Here is a 19,592-nt window from a genome sequence, read left to right as displayed (position 1 = left end):
TAAAGTGGTCCCTGTGAATTGGCACATAAAGGTAAGTGTCCTTCAAGTCTACAGTTGCCATGAACTGTCCCTCTTGAACTAGGGGCAGAACAGATCTGATTGTTTCCATTTTGAATGATGGAACTTGTTTAAACACTTTAAGTCCAGAATCGGGCGGAACGTTCCCTCCTCCTTTGGAACCACAAAAAGGTTGGAATAGTACCCTATACTCCTTTCTGCTAGGGGTACTGGTACGATAACCCATAGAGAGGCGAGATCTCTCACACACTCTAGAAAGGCCTCTCTCTTCTCTGGTCTTGAAGATAGGTTTGAAAGGAGGAATCTGCCCTCGGGCGGATGGGATCTCAACCCTATCCTGTAACCCTGGTAGACCACCTCTAGAACCCAAGGGTCCTGAATGTCCTGCAACCATGTGTCTGAGAATAGAGATAATCTGCCCCCTACGTGATCCGCAGACCAGTCGGGGGCCGCCCCTTCATGACGATTTTGTCTCGGCTGGATTTTTGCTCTGCTTGGACCTATTACATGATTGAGCCGGCTTCCAAGATCCCTTGAACTGGTCTGCTTTTGCGGAAGGCTACTGGCGCTGGGCCTTGTCCGCACGAAAGGGACGAAAAGTAGAACCCTTAGGCTTAGCCTTCTTATCCTGCGGCAGAAAAGCTCCCTTGCCTTCCGTAACCGTGGATATAATCTAATCCAATCCTGGACCGAACAGGATCTTTCCTTGAAAAGGCAGGGACAACAGCCTCGCCTTAGAGGTCATGTCCGCAGACCAAGATTTTAGCCACAAAGCCCTGCGCGCTAAAGCAGAAAAACCTGACACTTCATCTTCAGCGCCTTAATCTTCTCCTGCATCTCGTCTATGGAAGCTTTCCCCTTCCATGGCCGGGGCACTCACAACCTCATAGGACCCGGACTACAGAAACCACTATGTCTCCTGCGTCACAGATCAACAGGAAGTATAGATAGCCACACCCAGTCACATGGAAAGCCTGGCAGGACCGCCCCTGCACAGGGAAAAAACATAATTTATGCTTACCTGATAAATTTATTTCTCTTGTAGTGTATTCAGTCCACGGGTCATCCATTACTTATGGGATTATATCTCCTTCCCAACAGGAAGTTGCAAGAGGATCACCCAAGCAGAGCTGCTATATAGCTCCTCCCCTCACATGTCATATCCAGTCATTCGACCGAAACAAGACAAGAAAGGAGAAACCATAGGGTGCAGTGGTGACTGTAGTTTGAATTAAAAATTTAGATCTGCCTTAAAAGACAGGGCGGGCCGTGGACTGAATACACTACAAGAGAAATAAATTTATCAGGTAAGCATAAATTATGTTTTCTCTTGTTAAGTGTATTCAGTCCACGGGTCATCCATTACTTATGGGATACCAATACCAAAGCTAAAGTACACGGATGATGGGAGGGACAAGGCAGGAACTTTAAACGGAAGGAACCACTGCCTGTAGAACCTTTCTCCCAAAAACAGCCTCCGAAGAAGCAAAAGTGTCAAAATTGTAAAATTTTGAAAAAGTGTAAAGTGAAGACCAAGTTGCAGCCTTGCAAATCTGTTCAACAGAGGCCTCATTCTTAAAGGCCCAGGTGGAAGCCACAGCTCTAGTGGAATGAGCTGTAACTTTTTCAGGAGGCTGCTGTCCAGCAGTCTCATAGGCTAAGCGTATTATGCTACGAAGCCAAAAGGAGAGAGAGGTAGCCGAAGCTTTTTGACCTCTCCTCTGTCCAGAGTAAACGGCAAACAGGGAAGAAGTTTGACGAAAATCTTTAGCTGCCTGCAAATAGAACTTCAGGGCACGGACTACGTCCAGATTATGCAAGAGTTGTTCCTTCTTTGAAGAAGGGTTAGGACACAGTGATGGAACAACAATCTCTTGATTGATATTCCTGTTAGAAACTACCTTAGGTAAGAACCCAGGTTTAGTACGCAGAACTACCTTGTCTGAATGGAAAATCAGATAAGGAGAATCACAATGTAAGGCAGATAACTCAGAGACTCTTCGAGCCGAGGAAATAGCCATCAAAAACAGAACTTTCCAAGATAACAGCTTAATATCAATGGAATGAAGGGGTTCAAACGGAACACCTTGAAGAACTTTAAGAACTAAGTTTAAACTCCACGGCGGAGCAACAGTCTTAAACACAAGCCTAATCCTAGCCTAAGCCTGACAAAAGGTCTGAACGTCTGGAACTTCTGCCAGACGTTTGTGTAGAAGAATAGACAGAGCAGAAATCTGTCCCTTTAACGAACTAGCAGATAAGCCCTTTTCTAAACCCCACTCCTCAGAATGTGCGAGAACAGCCAGTGGATCTTAGTTACTTCTGCTAAGATCATAGAAAGCGCAGGCAGATTCTTCTTCTAAATACTGCCTGAGAACAAACAGCACACTCCGGTGCCATTTAAAATAACCAAATTTTGATTGAAGAAATAAACTAAGTATAAAAACACCACAGACCTCTCACAACGACCTATCTAGTTGAGTTGCAAGAGAATGACTGGATATGACATGTGAGGGGAGGAGCTATATAGCAGCTCTGCTTGGGTGATCCTCTTGCAACTTCCTGTTGGGAAGGAGATATAATCCCATAAGTAATGGATGACCCGTGGACTGAATACACTTAACAAGAGAAACACACCAAAAAATGGATGCGCAAAGTTTCCGCAAGTAACCTGAAAGTTCCACACATTGCCAGAGCCTCATCTTGCACATAATGCAGCAATGACACAATAAACAATATCATGTATAAGACCCCCTGTTCAATAATCCCCCTTCCAGGAATATTAACCCTTGATTTTGTAAAGATAAAAAAGGCGCCACACTGTGACCCTGCCTTCTATGTTATCATAAATAATAAAAAATGAAACAATCTTACCAGAATCTACGCTGTGGAACAGGAACACGCCCCTTCAAGTGTGACAGGTTAGTCAAGTCCATGTCGCTCCTGACATGGACTTTAGTTAAGAAAGTAGGCAGCGAAACTCGTCAACGCTGATTGCTTATAGAGCTGTTAATATGAGTCGGGATGGTTTTGCAGAAAGACTCTCCCTACATCTCCGGACACTAACTTTCGCCCAGGCTCTCACTGAGAGGCTGACAGGACTACTTAAAACTCCAGTCCCACAGCGAAGAGTACTAACCTCCATAAGAGACTACTCCCAAACTCCGGCACTCCTCTGCCATCCTCCTGTGACGAAAGGCAAAGAATGACTGGGGGATGAGGGAAGAGGTGGAGGTATTTAAGCCTTTGGCTGGGGTGTCTTTGCCTCCTCCTGGTGGCCATTTTCTTAATTCCCGATAGTAATGAATTAGGCTATGGACTCTCCTCTCCTTTATGGGAGTCCCCATAAAATGTTTCTAATGTTCTGGAAAAATGTACATAACAAAAAACTGAATAGTGTGTATATCTAAGATATTTTATATAAATATACATACACATTATACACATAAATACATATAAACAGTTTATTAAACAGAATAAATGAAAATGCGTACATGCATATGATCCTTTAAGGCTGACAATGTGTTATTCAATTTCATACTAAATTAAAAAAGGAAATAAACTCAATATTTTACAATGGTCATAAAAAACTTGGATTGGTCATGGACTTTCCAAGATAATATCCTTGGCTCTATTGTATGCACAAGTTAAAATCAGTCATGGTCTTTATCACACTGGCACTATTCCAACCTGTTTTATCGCCTATGAAAATTAGTGAATTGTTGCAAACTAATTATTTTATATTAGTATTAAATGGTCATTGATTTATTAATTGCACAGAGTAACTACAAAACCTTCTCAGTTATCTTCCTAAGATAAACAATTTAAGACTGATTTAATAAAATCAATGGACTAATTGCACTTCAGCAACTGATACTCAAATCATGAAAGACAGCATGAAAATGTATTTAGGTCTAGTATTTGAACTTGTCAAATATCTTTATATGTACATTAATTTGGGTAGCTTGATTTAAAATGTTATATTCTGGTTAAGATATATCTGCTCCATAGTTTCTTATACTACATTACTTGACAGGTAAAGTAAACTAAAACAGAAAAAAAATTAAAATTTCAGTCCTGCCCCTATCCAGTTATTTACACACAATAACACACACACACTTACACAGACACACACACACACACACACACACTTACAGAGACACACACACACTTACAGAGACACACACTTACACAGACACACACAATTACACACACACACACACATTTACAGAGACACACACACACACACACTTACAGAGACACACACACACACACTTAGACACACACTTACACAGACACACACACACATTTACAGAGACACACACACACACACTTAGACACACACTTACACAGACACACACACACATTTACAGAGACACACACACACACACTTAGACACACACTTACACAGACACACACAATTACACACACACACACATTTACAGAGACACAAACACACACTTAGACACACACTTACACAGACACACACTATAGAACAGCTTTCCTTTTCACATCCCTTTTTTCTTTTAAATAAATTAAGCATATGTGAATAGTATATCTATAATACAATAAATGCACAGTAGCATGTGGTAAGGCTATTGACATGTTTGTATTATGCTTGACAGTGTACATTAATTAACTGGTTGTTTAAAAAAAACCCAGTAAAATAATTATTTTATAAATACAAACTTGTTTTGTTTTGTAAACCAATTTTACACCACAAATTATAATCTATTATCCTGAAATAATAATAAAAAAAACATAGTGCAAAAAGATTTCTCTGATTCATAGGAACAATGAATAAATTCTTGTTTCAGTAACTCTCCTTGTAAAAAGTAAGGCCAATTCTCTTATACAGGCAATAAAGTTTTACATGGTCCAGCTGCACATACCTGGGGCTTTGGCACAAAATTTTATTGATCCCACGGTCCCGGAGACACATCTGACCAATGATGTGCTGCAGTATTTCAATTCAACATTCTGCATAGAACCCTCAAGAGTTGGCAGTGGATTCTTAGATTTTACACCTAATAAAAGAAAACAGCAAATGTAACTTTCTTATTTGTAATATTTTTACATTTAGACATTAATTATTATTGTCTGTAACAAACAGTTTATTTAATTAATATTCTTGTAGTATTAATTCTCACAGTTTCCGATAATTACGGTTGAATACAAATCTTTTGGACGGATGATTTGTACAGGTGCCTGGGCCTCCAGTAAGGAGATGGTGGGAGTCAGTCATTAAAATCTGCTGCTCTAAATAATTCTGAAAACCTTCACTACATTGGTTATTACACCTCAGGTCTACACTGAGGAGTAAAATATTGCAAAAACAGAAGTATAAGTTTAACAAATCAGATAAAGGAAACGGGACCATTTCGCCACATACATTAGTATGCATTGCTAGCACAGTCCTTCTATGTATCACCTGTTTAGTCACTTGTGCATTAGGGGCCGGGATGGCTCATTTAAACATTTATTACTGGTAATAGCACTATGATGTTTCCAATGTGACTCATAGGTCACCATAGCAACTTGTTTGGTGTTTTTTTGCTCTAATTAGGGGGAGGGGTTTTGTTTGTTTAAAGTGTATATATTCACTGTTTTTTTGATTCACTTGCTGTCTGAGGAAGGGGATACATTATCCTCGAAACATCGCATATTTGATAAGTAAAATTTAACACTAAAAAGTCCAGTGAGTGCAAGTTCTTTCATTTCTTCTTTATATATATATATGTTAAAGCCTTTTGCATGTCTTTTTTTTCTATGAGACCTCATTATCTTTAAGCCCTTATAACTTTTTAGTGCAATATTTTTTTTAAATAAATAATTTTTATCAGACAGTTATTATTAGTGTATGTTTGGGTAATGTTTAGGTTTCATGTCCCTTTAAGCCTTTGGCTGGGGTGTCTTTTCCTCCTCCTGGTGGCCAGGTTCTTATTTCCCCAAAAGTAATGAATGCAGCTGTAGACACTTTCCATTTACGAAGAAAAACTTGCCATTGTTTTATCATGTCATTGATTTATGTTAGACAAATATCAATAAAGATCACCTACAATTTTCTGTCACTTACATGACCACTGATACAAATTTGCTGATGAAAACATTTCTATTCTAATGTGAAAGTAATGAAAAATCCTGCGGCTCAAGCAGCACTGAGAATGGGGAAAATAAAAGGCAACAGAGAGCAGCATTTCCGCCCCATAATTGGACAAATCTGGTTGACCACTAAGAAGTTTTGAGTTGGAGTACACACTGTGTTAAGGCCGACTATATATTCCAAGTCGGCTACAAAGAAGAATGTTGATGGTTTTAGCAAATAGAATACTCTAGAACTGTCAGTATTTTGTACTGAATGTCTCCAACAAGGATATCACGTTAAGCTAGTTTCAATCTGTTATAAATATCAAGCAGAAGAGTTACAATTTGATGCGTTGATGGGCAAAGTAGAAGCCCTTTTATTTTATGATTCTCAGTGATAATTTTTTAACAATGCACTAAACTGTAACTTAGAAGGGAACATATTGGAGTCTGGAAAAGAGAAAAGAGTGTAGCATAAGTAAAACTGGAGTTAGAGAAAGTTATTGCCGCAATGACTGGGTAAATACACTGCAATTGTAACCCCATATTTCAAGAATGTTGAACACAGCCATTTGCAGGCCCTTGGGCATGACAAATTTGTGGGGGCCCCAGCCCAGACCCTTTATTTCTCACCCCGTTAGCCTCACTCCTGTATGTTCAGCCCACTGTATGGGCCCACCCCAGTCCCAAACCAAAGTTTTTCCCCTTAAAATAGAACAAACAGGTGTAAGGTTCTTAACAGAACAACATAGACAAATAAATGAAAACATGTTTTAAAACAAATTAACAACTTGTTTGCTGCAATTGTTTTTCAAAAGCTAAATTCCACCCTTTATTTGACGAAGCTAATATGGGCTCAAAACAACATTAAACACCTCTTGCTTTTGTGTAACTATTTTGCTTTGCTCCATATAGAGCTCTTCTTCCCCTGGGTCCTCCAATGTCTGGCCAGAGAAAAACATAATTTATGTAAGAACTTACCTGATAAATTAATTTATTTCATATTGGCAAGAGTCCATGAGCTAGTGATGTATGGGATATACATCCCTACCAGGAGGGGGCAAAGTTTCCCAAACCTCAAAATACCTATAAATGCACCTCCCACCACACCCACAACTCAGTTTAACAAATAGCCAAGTAGTGAGGTGATAACAAAAGGTGTAAAAAAGCATATAATAAGGAACCAGAAAAATAATTGTGCTTTTATACAAAAAAAAAAAACATAACCACCATACAAAGGGTGGGCCTCATGGACTCTTGCCAATATGAAATAAATGAATTTATCAGGTAAGTTCTTAAATAAATTATGTTTTCTTTCATGTAATTGGCAAGAGTCCATGAGCTAGTGACGTATGGATAGAAATACCCAAGATGTGGAAGTCCAGAGAAGAGTCACTAGAGAGTGAGGAATAAAATAACAACAACTATTTCCACTGAGAAATTAAATCCACACAATAACTAAGTTTTCCTTGAAAAAACTTAAATCAAAAGCAGTAGAATCAAACTGAAATAGCTGCCTGAATAACTTTTTTTTTACCAAAGACTGCTTCAGAAGAAGCAAAATACATTAAGATGGTAAAAACAATAAAAGTATGCAAAGAAGACCAAAATGCTGCACTGCAAATTTGATTATCCGAAGCTTCAATCTGAAAAAGCCCAAGAAATGGAATTTAGCAGAATGAGCTGTAAATCTCTGAGGCGGTACCTTCCCAGCCTCCAAATAAGCCTTGAAAAACAAAAACTTTAATGAGGATGCTAAAGAAATTGCAGAGGATTTCTAACCTTTTCTGAAATCAGAAAAAACAACAAATAGACTAGAAGTCTTCTGAAATCCTAATAACCTCGATAAAGAATTCCACAAAGATGTAAAGAATTCCAAAGGATGTAAAGAACTCTCAAAGAATTCTTTAGAATTAGAAAACAAGGATGGAAAAACAATTTCTCTACTAATGTTGTTCGAATGCACAACCTTAGGAAAAAAAGAAGTCCACAAAACAACTTATCTAGATGAAAAAATCAGATAAGGAGACACAGAAGAGAGAGCTGATAAATCAGAAACTCTTCTAGCAGAAGAGATAGCCAAAAGAAAGAATACTTTCCAAGAAAGTAGATAATATTTAAAGAAAATATAGGCTCAAAAAAAAGAGCCTGCAAAATCCTTGAACCAAATAAAAACTCCAAAAAGGAGAATTAATAAATGAACAGGCTTGATACAAACCAAAAAGCCTGAACAAAACAGTTATCGGGAAGTATAAACAATCTTTCTAGGAAATAAAGCAGAAAGAACAGATTTTTGATCCTTTAAAAAAATTGCAGACAAACTTATCAAAACCATCCTGAAGAAACTGAAAAACCCTAAGAATTCTAAAAGAATGCCAAGAGAATTTATGAGAAGAACACCATAAAATATAGGTTTTCAAAACCTGATAATACATGTTCCGTGAGACAGACTTATAAGCCTGCAACATAGTGATAAAAACTGAGTCAGAGAATCCCCTATGACTAAACACTAATCAATTTCCATACCTTCAAATTAGTAATTTGAGATCCTGATGGAAAAATGGTCCCTGAAGCAAGAGGGCTGGCCAAAGAAAAAGCAGCCAAGGATGGAAACTGGACATCCGGACAAGATCCACATACCAAACCTGTGAGGCCATGCTGATGCTATCAGAAACACATGAGACTGTTCTAATATGATCTTGAAAATCACCCTTGGAAGAAAAAAACCAGAGGCAAAAGTATGTAGCCAGGTGGCAAAACCAAGACACTGCTAATACATCCACCATTTCAGCCTGAGAATCCCTGGACCTGAAAAGGTACCTGGGAAATTAAGAAAACACATCTGTATAGAGATACCATTCTCCTTGATGTAAAGACTGACGGCAGAGATAATCCATCTCCCAAATGTCTAAACCTGAGATATAAGTCGTAGAAATTGGAGATGAATTCCACCTAAGAACTTATTCAAGATACTCTTTCATTCCTAAGGGACTGCGAGTCTCTATTCCATGATTGACATATGCCACAGTTGTGATATTGTCTGTATGAAAGCAAAAAAATGAAAAGTTCTCTCCCAAAAGAGGCCAAGCCTGAAAGAGCTCTGAAAAGTTCTAAAATATTGATTGGAAACCTCGCCTCTTGAAGTTTCCAAACCCCTTGTGCTGTCAGAGACCCTCAGACAGCTCCCAACCTGTAAAACTTGCATCCATTAAGAACAAAAGGAGGCCCCTGAATAAAACGACAATAGTCTAATCACCAAGAGATTAAAGGGCCACTGTAAGTAAATATTTTCTATGCCTGTTACTAACTAACTACCCCAAATACGCTTTTTATCAATAGCATTTCATTAACACATCTCTACCGTATATCAGAAATCTTGTCTGCAAATTTAATTGTTTTCCAAACCCACTCCGTGGGTATCCTTTGCTCTGTACCAATCCGTTTACAATACCTAGGTTTCAAAATGGCGCTTTAAACACAAAGTTATTGGTTTAAGTATTTTGAACACTCAGTGCTGAAAATAGTGGGCAGGATAACGTGACATCATCGGCGAATAAAAGATATAACTTTTAGAACGTTATGAAACTTCATTTTGGAGAAAATATAGGTCAGTAGGTTTTAATTAATGTTTATTAACTTTAATATGTTAGTTGTTTAGCTTAAAAATTATAACAGAAAGTAATCCTTTAAGTGTTGGGATTTAAGAATATCAACTGTGATATCTGAAAACAATCTCTGCACCATTGAAACAGAATACAAAGCAAAAGAGGTCTCAGATGAAAAACGAGCAAAGGGAAACACATCCGAAGCTGCAGTTCTGAGACCTAAAACTTCCATGCACATAGCCACTAAAAGGAATGTTCTAGACTGTAAGTTAGACATGCTAAAACCAATACGATCGACTTTTATCCGATAAAGACAAAGTCATGAACACAGAATCCATTTAGAAACCCAAAAAGAAGTGACCCTTGTCTGAGGAATCACAAAACTCTTAGGTAAAATAAATCCTCTAACCATGTCTTTAAGAAACAAAACTAGTTGATTCATGAGAGATTCTAATAAAAGAAAAGATTAAGCTAATACCAAGATACCATCCAAATAAGGAAACACCACAATACCCTACTGTCTTATTACAGAAAGAAGGGCACCCAGAATCTTTTGAAAAGATCCATAAAGCTGTTGCTAAACCAAATGGAAAAGCGACAAATTGGTAAAGCTTATCTAAAAAAGAGAATCTCAGAACCAAAAGTGGTCTGAATGAAATAAAATATGAGGCTAAACGTTCTGTAAAATTGAGTGGACATAAAATGACCTTGCTGAACAAAAGGCATAATAGTCCTTATAGTCGCCAACTTGAAAGTTGAGACTCTTACAAAACAATATAAAGTCTTCAGATCCAAGATTGGACTGAATAAACCTTTCTTCTTTGGGACAAAGAATAGAATTGAATAGAAACCCAATCCCTGTTCCTGTTAAAGAACTGGTATAAACACTCCTGAAAAAAATTCACAGAGTGTACTGAGAAAGAAAGAATCTTCCCATAGAATGTCTCATTCTAAAAATCTTTTCAGACTCTAAGAATAATAAAGATTTTGGACTGAAATCATCCAAAAACTATTTAATCTGCCCCCCACCAGAAGAACTGGTTAGAGAACCGTACATTCATGCAGTTGAATAACAAGTAATTATATAGTGTTTTCTCCCAGAAGGATACAAAAAAACAGCTTTTCAGTGCTTGCACTCGGAGATAACCAAATTAGCAGCTAAAAAAGCAGTTGTTTTTATTACCCAAAAAATGGTACACAATAAATTGACCTCAAATGGGCAACAGGGCTGCATTAACCCTGCTGGGATATGAATCCAAGACCCTTGGATCTAGAACAAGCATTTGTAGACTTTAGAACATAATACAGATAGTATCTTGAATAGGAAAAACAAATTAAAATTAAAATTTTAAAATCCAGATTTTAAAATAACATAGTTAATAGGAGGATTAGGCTCCTAAAAGCTAAAAATGACAAATTTTCTTAACAAAGAATGTTCAAATGAAAAATAAGGAGAATTTTTAATAAAACTGTCTCTGATACAGGATCTTTTGAGCCAAAGAAAACCTTCATAAGTAGAATAAACTTAAGTATGCTGTTGGTCAAAACAAAATTAATTAAATCTAAACAATTTTAAAAAGACCTTGTAAGTTTACTTAAAGGCATAATAGCAGTCATAATCTTTATGATAAAAGCAATAGCATGTGATGTTTGCAGATGAAATTAAATACATGAACTGAATAAGTAAAAACAGTAAATGTCATTGTACATGTAGAAACATTTTAAGCATAAAATAAATAAATGCCACAAAATTGAGCTGAAGAAAATAACAGCTTAATAATAAAAAGAACACACTTTGCTTTGTAGAATTGTGTTTCAGGGCATCATAGTTTCTACAGTAAGATCAGAATGAAACATCTCGTAAAATGTAACAAAAAAAGAAAAAATAAAATTAGGCAAAACATTCAATTTCCACAATGTAACAGTTTCAGCAGATAGGATCAAAAAATAAAATAAAAAAGCAGGCATAATAGTTTTCAAAAAATGTATGAAAACAGCGAGCAATAGAGGGAGATGGGTAAAATAACTAAATTTTGGCCCAAAGAATGACGCATTACGTGAAAGGAAGTTAAACATTTTTTTGGCACAAAATTAACACCAGGAAATGACGCAACTCGCATCATAACAAACGCAACTTCATACCAAAACAACTAGCGTCAACAAAGAGGCAGGAAATGACGAAATTTGCGCCCTAAAATTTTTACGCCAAGAATAACGCAATAAATAACAGTATTTTGCGTCCTCGCAAGCCTAGATTTGCGAGAGAAAAACATTGAGAAACAAGTCAAATTAGAAAAAGACTGAACTCCAGGTAAGAAAAAAGAGTTTAAATAAACTTCTCAAACATTATTCCTATACTGAAACTGTTTAGACTGCAAAAGGGAAATATACCTAGACCTGACTCATGGCAAATATAAGTAAAAAACATATATTTAAAACTTTATATTAATACATAAAGTGCCAAACCATAGCTGAGAGTATTTTAAATAATGATACATACTTACCGAAAGACACCCATCCACATATAGCAGATAGTCAAACCAGTACTGAAAACTAACAGCAGAGGTAATGGTATATAAGAGTATATCGTCGATCTGAAAAGGGAGATAGGAGATGAATCCCTACGACCGATGAAAAGATTTCCTGCGAGAGAAACCATAAAATTAATAGGCGATACTCTCTTCACATCCCTCTGACTAACACTGTACTCTGTGAGGAATTAGGCTTCAGAATGCTTAGAAGCGCTTATCATAGAAGAAAATAAAAAAAAACTAAGCACAAACTTACTTTGTGGGTGTGGTGAGGGGTGTATTTATAGGCATTTTGAGGTTTGGGAAACTTTGCCCCCTCCTGGTAGGAATGTATATCTCATAAGTCCCTAGCTCATAGACTCTTGCCAATTACATGAAAGAAAACTGTACTGTGCTTCCGGGGGTTGCCCGGGTGCAGATGCCTATGTGAGGGGACACCAAACACAGACCAACATGCATATATAAAAAATGACTATAAAACTACACCTACTGAACACCACATGCTCTAGAATAAACGTAAAAAAAAAATGAAAAACAAATCACCAGATTTATTTAAGTACGTAATCTTAAAAGAGCTGAATATATTTATAATCGCCATAATAAGTAAAAAGAACAATAAGACACCTACAACCACCCAATAATCCCCATATACTCAGTGACCAAACAACTCAGAGCAAGAGTAGCCTATGAGGCAGGTCCCATCACACAACATGCCCAGAGCTCCATTCAATAAAAAGGTTAGGCACAACCCTTACCTGACCCTCTCTCACCCCAACCTGCCACAGGTGAGGCCTACAGAACATGGCTCATGCTCACCAGGCACCACTGCCTCTATCTCTGCTGCAGTGCTCTCCGGGAATCTTGTTTTCTACAGAATATTTGCTTCTGGTTGGGGCCACTCTACAGACGGAATCGAGGAGAGGGATTAGAGAGCTTAGGCACCTGTGCAGGCTGGACCTCCTGTGGTTAAGTAAGCTGCTATACCGACTTAATAAACCGACTAGAAGAGCGGCCCAATAAACAAATAACACCAGGCTGAGGTCACTTCCCTACCTCTCCAAGAGGAGGTGGCGTCACTGGGAAACAGAACAGGAGAGGATTGTGCAGAAACAATCATTGACAGGAGTAGGAAAGCGCGGGTGGAGTAACAGAATTCCAGGGCTCAGTTGCACCTGATGGGTTACCCCCCCTGTGGCGGACCTCCAGGGCGCGCTTGTACCTATGACATTTACGCTAGTAGGTGCTGAGGGAGACACGCAGGAACTAAACCTATACCATTTCTTTTTATCACAGGGCTACAGGCAATGCAATTCTCTGTACGAGCCGTAGCACGTAGTACAGTTTTGTGCATTGTAAAAGGAAATGAAGTAATTACCATAATTTATTTCCAATGTTGTTACAATACATAAAAAGCTAACTTTTCTGCATCAAAGTTGCCTATGTTTCATAAAATCCTATTATTAAAAAAAAAAAAAAGTTCAATAGCCATATACATCATTATACTGACATTGACAGCACACACACATCATCTCTACGTGGGGAGATAACTCCTTTATTTTTAAACTATTGGAGAAATTTAGTTTCTAGCATGACCCATGCGGCTGACCATTGTATACAAGTATGTTTACATTACACTATATATATTATGTTTGTTTACTAAACTGAATAAACTTTAGTTTGATTGTAAAACAGAACAGAGATACTGAGCATCATAGAATAGCAATCAAAAAACAATCTTTTTACCAGTAAATCAACCAATCTTGGAGTAGACATAAAAATGATATCACATCCATAAAAATATCTTTTTTTTTTTTTTTTTTTTAAATCCCCAAAAGGTACTGCTACCTTAGGAGCTTACTCCCATATAATTGTATATAGCTGCAAAATATGTGTCTGGAGCAAATCCACATGTAAGTTTGGGATTTTGAACAGTAAAATAAAGGGGTGCCTTTAGTGACTACAAAAGAAGAACAAAAAAAATTATGCTTACCTGATAAATTAATTTCTTTCATGGTGGCGAGACTCCACGAGCCATTACTCCTGGGATTCAACTGCAGGTCACTAGTAGGAGACAAAAATTCCCAAAGCTCTAAGAGCACTTAATCCCTCACACCCCTCTGGTATTCTAGTCTGACGTATAGCCAAGAAAGGAAAAGTAGAAAGCTAGGAAAGGACAAATGAGAGAAAATAAGGTGCAAATTAAATCTATCACCAGAAAAAAATAATTAAAGGGACACTGAACCCAAAAATGTTTCTTTCGTGATTCAGATAGAGCATGCAATTTTAAGCAACTTTTTACTTTACTCCTATTATCAATTTTCTTCGTTCTCTTGCTATCTTTATTTGAAAAAAAGGCATCTAAGCTAAGGAGCCAGCCAATTTTTGGTTCAGAACTCTCGATAGCACTTGTTTATTGGGTGAATGTATCCACCAATCAGCAAGAACAACCCAGGTTGTTCACCAAAAATGGGCCGCCGTCTAAACTTACATTCTTGCTTTTCAAATAAATATACCAATATAATTAAGAAATTTTGATAAAAGGAGTAAATTAGAAATTTGCTTAAAATTGCATGCTCTCTCTGAATCACGAAAGAAACAAATTGGGTTCAGTGTCCCTTTTAGAAAAAAAAATGAAAATGGGCGGGTCTGGCGGACTCATCACCATGAAAGAATTGAATTTAACAGGTAAGCATACATTATATTTTCTTTCATAAGGTGGTAAGAGTCCAAGAGCCAATACTTATGGGAACGAATACCCAAGCTGTGGAGCCCACAAATAATTGGGCAGGATAAACATTTTTTCTAGGAAGGCAACTAATTACCAGATACTGCTGCCTGAAGGACTTTCCAACCAAAAACATTAAAGTGGGAGAATTTAGAGAAAGTATGTTGCTGCATTGCAAATTTATTCAATATAACCCTAATTATTGAAAATCCAAGAAGAAGAAAGTGACCTTGAAAAAAAGGGCAAAAATGCGTTTTGCAAGACTCTAAATAAACCTAGGTAATCAAGTGATGTAGTCAAAAAGCTAAAAAAAAATGATGTAGTCCTCTGACCATTATGGGGACTAAGGGACAAAAAAAATTAAAGGATTGTCTGAAAAATGTTCTTAAAATTTCTAAATTTAAGGGACAGTATAGTCAAAATAAAACTTTAATGATTCAGATAGGGCATGCAATTGTAAATTTGCTTTGTTCTATTGGTATTCTTTGCTGAAAGTGAAAGCCAGGTAGGCTCATATTCTAATTTCTAAGAAAATATTAGAACATTCTGACGTGGCCTTATATGAGTCCAGATCAGAATCTCATCGAACATCTGTGTAAAGATCTGAAACTCACAGCTGAGAAAAGGCATCCATCAAACCTGAGAGAACTGGAGTAGTTTGCTCAAGAAGAGTGGGTCAAAATCCCAATTGAAAAGTGTAGAAATATTATTCAGAGCTACAAAAAGCATTTGATTGTAGTTATTGTCTTGCTACGAAATATTAGGTTGAGTATCAATATTTGTTGTCCATGCCATTCTCATTTGTTTTACTGTTTAAAGTAGTACGTAATAAAGAATGGTGGATATAAAATACTTTCGTCAACGTAGAAAATTATGCGTTTTTTCTAAAAAAAAAAAAAAAAAGGAAGGAAGGGTACCAATACTTTCAGCCACATTTGTATCTGAAATTAATTGTACATTGTTCAACTGAGAAGCACAGGTATCTGATATTGACAACCTATATAAGAAGAACAAGCCAGATAAACTATATATTAAAGAAGAACAATATTGGCTACTTAAAACCTCCCATAATATTTAATTAAGGTGTATTTGGATAGGTGGGAAATTTGAGCATCCACATTAATAACATCTCCCCAAAGTTCAAGCACAGATACATAAATTAGTACAATTACATAAGAAATCGATAAACAGAAACACAGACATACATAATTTTTATGCGAGTGTTCTTGTCTTTTGTTCTTTTTTCCCCCCAAACGTATATATATATTTTACATCAGAATATTCTGTCTATTAAACGCAATGTAAAACAAACATTTTATGCCACAATACTAAAAGATTTAGCCTCTAAAGCACTATTAGTGAAAACCAATCATTTCCTCAGCTGCTCTATATTTCCTAAAAACTTCACATAAAAAGCACCTGCTTAAAGTGAGTAATATGGTTTTATTTTTACCAAGCGTTGGAAAAGGGAAAGCTACATATTCCACCTTCTTCCCCAGTGCAATATATTTCAGCTTGTAATGCACAGCACATTAGCTAAGCATATAAGCAATCTCTGATCAAATACTTGGACTACAACCAGCAGCCTGCATGAGTGCATTTCCCTCCTCTCACCTCAAGCACAGGATCTGCTTGAATACCAAATTAAAATTATTAAGTAATGTCAAGATGTGTTTTGTTGTTTTTTTTGGAAAAAAGTAATAGTATTTGTATAAAGACACAGTATTACAGCTGTGCAACCCAAACCATAGCAAACCAACCGCTTTACGCACAAGACTAACTTGTGAATGAAAGATTATGCACCCCATTTCTTTCTTTAATCAACTGTTTCCAAGCTGTTAAAAATAAATAAACAAGTAACAAACATTCTCTTAGAATGAACTTGATAATTGTTTGCATAAAATATATAGATGTTCTTTGCCTGTGGCTCATTTTCATGCAGTAGACAGCCACTAAATTTCTACCCTCAGCGTTTTTAAAAATGATTTTAAATTAGAAAAACAAAAATAGATAGTTAAAAAAAACTAGTATAAAGTATGTTTGTTCTGAAAAAATAAATTCTAAAAAGCTTAACATTCAGAATAAAGGGGTACTTCCTTTTAATAGGAATTGTGTTTCTAAATACACATAAGAAAAACTATGTATTCATGTTTTTTTCTTAATTAATATTTTTATTGAATTATGTGTAAAATTATAGCACAGATATACACCAAAATATGTATATTGCAGTGTGGCTTTGTTCAGTAATACCAAAAAGGTATAAAGTAGGATACTCTACTAAAACCCATACAACCACTACAAACAGGGCCGGCTCAAGATAGTGTGCTGCCTGGGTCCAAGAATCCAATGACCCCCAAGCCAGTAGTAGCATTATTAATTAGCTAGCATGACCACTGACCTTAATAAGCCTGCCTACCAACATAAAACCAATGCTTATGCACAACTGCACAATTAGTGAGAAAGAAGTTGGGGAAGAGATACACTTGCCCCCTGACTGGTTCTGTGTCTTTGTGCTTGATAAGGTTATGCTGCTGGGAGCCTGTGACTTCCCCCACAGAGAGAGAGGACAGGAGTGGTCTGGATCAGATAGTGACTGACTCAGTTACTGAAGAGCTGCTCCTTATCAAGTGCTGCCTGAGTCCATTGAACCCACTTGGTCTCATGGTTGAGCCAACCCTGACTACAAAACAGATTTTCCGATTCTAAAGCAGAAACATAAATATAATTTACTGGGCCTAGGGGAAGGAACCATTATCACCAATCCCCTACTATTTTATTATTATCAGGTATTTGTAGAGCGCCGACAGGTTCCGCAGCGCTATGAACATAGGTGGTATATAAAAACAATTATAGATATCAAATAGGGAGAGAGGGTCCTGCCGAGAGTTGCACTGTTGCAGTCGGCTCTTATGAAGATGAGCTACAAACAGCTGGGCTCATAGGCTTACATGCTGTGGGGTTTTAGGGGATAGCAGTGGAGATAGGAAAGTTAGTGTAGGTTGTAAGCGTCCCTGAATAGTAGAGTCTTCAGGGAGCACTTGAAGCTATTAAAACTAGGGGAGAGCCTTGTGGAGCGAGGCAAAGAGTTCCATAAGATGGGAGCCAATCTGGAGAAATCTTGAAGACGGGAATGTGAGGAGGTAACAAGAGAGGAGGAGAGTAGGAGATCATGAGTGGAGCGAAGGAGACGAGAGGGAGAGTATCTGGGGACAAGACATGAGATGTAGGGGAGAGCAGTGCAATTGGGGGCTTTGGGTGTCAGAGTGAGAATTTCGTGTTTAATCCTGGAGGCAAGAGAAAGCCAGTGGAGGGATTGGCAGAGAGGTGCAGCAGATGAAGAGCGACGAGCAAGGAAGATGAGCCTGGCAGAGGCATTCATTATGGATTGTAAAGGAGCTAGGCAGCAGCTAGGGAGACCAGAGAGGATAGAGTTGCAGTAGTCGAGGCGGGAAAGGATGAGACAGTGGATTCAAATCTTTGTTGTGTCTTGTGTAAGGAAATGTCTAATTTTAGCAATGTTTTTAAGTTGGAAGCGGCAGGCTTTAGCCAAGGACTGAATGTGAGGAGTGAAAGAAAGATCTGAGTCGAGTGTGACCCCAAGACATTGGGCATGTGAGGTTGGGGTAATGATGGAGTTATCAACAGTTAAAGAGACATGGGGGTGGAAATTTTGGAAGAAGGGGGGAAAATAAGGAGCTCAGTTTTGGAGAGATTTAGCTTGCAGTAGTGAGAGGACATTCAAGATGAGATATGAGAGAGACAGTTAGTCACAAGGCTTAGCAAGGAAGGAGGTAGTTCTGGTGCAGAGAGGTAAATTTGGGTATCATCGGCATACAAATGATAATGAAACCCGTGGGACTTTATTAAGGAACCTAGTGAGGACGTGTAGATTGAGAAGAGAAGGGAACCGAGGACAGAGCCTTGCGGTACTATAAGCATCCAATACATAGATACAGCCATGCAAATATATCTGTCCAAAATTATAAATGTGTATGTATATTTATAGAATCCAGATGGACCCCACAGGACTTTAAAACCATTAGTGAGTGTACCCTGTGCACTGCTTGTCGTCATACCTAAAAACATTTGAAATAGTTTTAAAATACTTTTATTTATTTTTATTATTTGGGAAAATTTGGTTTCACATTATGTGATTCATACAATTTTATATGTTTTTCTTTCTTTTAAAGTTTTTCTTCTGGGATTCAGTAATGATTCACTTTTTTATTAAGAAGAGATGGTATAGTCTAAAACCCTCATCATATCAGAAGCTTTTATATTAGGTTAAAGTGCAGAATAGACTGAGAATGTAAGATTACTTGTTTGATGTACAAGACAGGAAGCAACACATGGAGAACACCTGTTTTTTAAATACACACACACACATACATATATATATACTCTGTTAAAGAACAATCTTAAATATTCCTAAGGAATAAAGTATGCTCCTCTAAAAGTAAATAATGTAGTAATGCTAAATGATCTTAATTTGTATTCATTAGTGTGTGACTGTTGATCTGCAGATAACACATACATTTATTTAAATCAAATATGGAGCACACAAAATGGTTCTTCAACAAACAGCGAGTGAGTAACAAAAAGTTAACAATCTTGGCATTAGATTAAAAA

At 37.2% G+C, this 19,592-nt stretch overlaps 1 protein-coding gene across 2 annotated transcripts in view; it reads right to left on the bottom strand.

Moving 5' to 3' along the window:
* VPS13B (vacuolar protein sorting 13 homolog B) overlaps positions 1-19,592 on the bottom strand; it is a 1,996,594-nt gene that overhangs the window by 1,244,061 nt on the left and 732,941 nt on the right. For both annotated transcript variants that reach the window (XM_053715243.1, XM_053715242.1), the window contains exon 18: positions 4,911-5,045. In XM_053715243.1, the coding sequence (XP_053571218.1) occupies positions 4,911-5,045 (135 nt within the window). The remainder of the gene's footprint in view (positions 1-4,910; positions 5,046-19,592) is intronic.

Source organism: Bombina bombina, chromosome 5 (genome assembly GCF_027579735.1).
Source record: "Bombina bombina isolate aBomBom1 chromosome 5, aBomBom1.pri, whole genome shotgun sequence".
In the NCBI taxonomy this organism is placed as follows: Eukaryota; Metazoa; Chordata; class Amphibia; order Anura; family Bombinatoridae; genus Bombina; species Bombina bombina.
The sequence above is the reverse complement of the archived record's forward strand: the minus strand, read 5'-3'. Positions and strand labels throughout refer to the sequence as shown.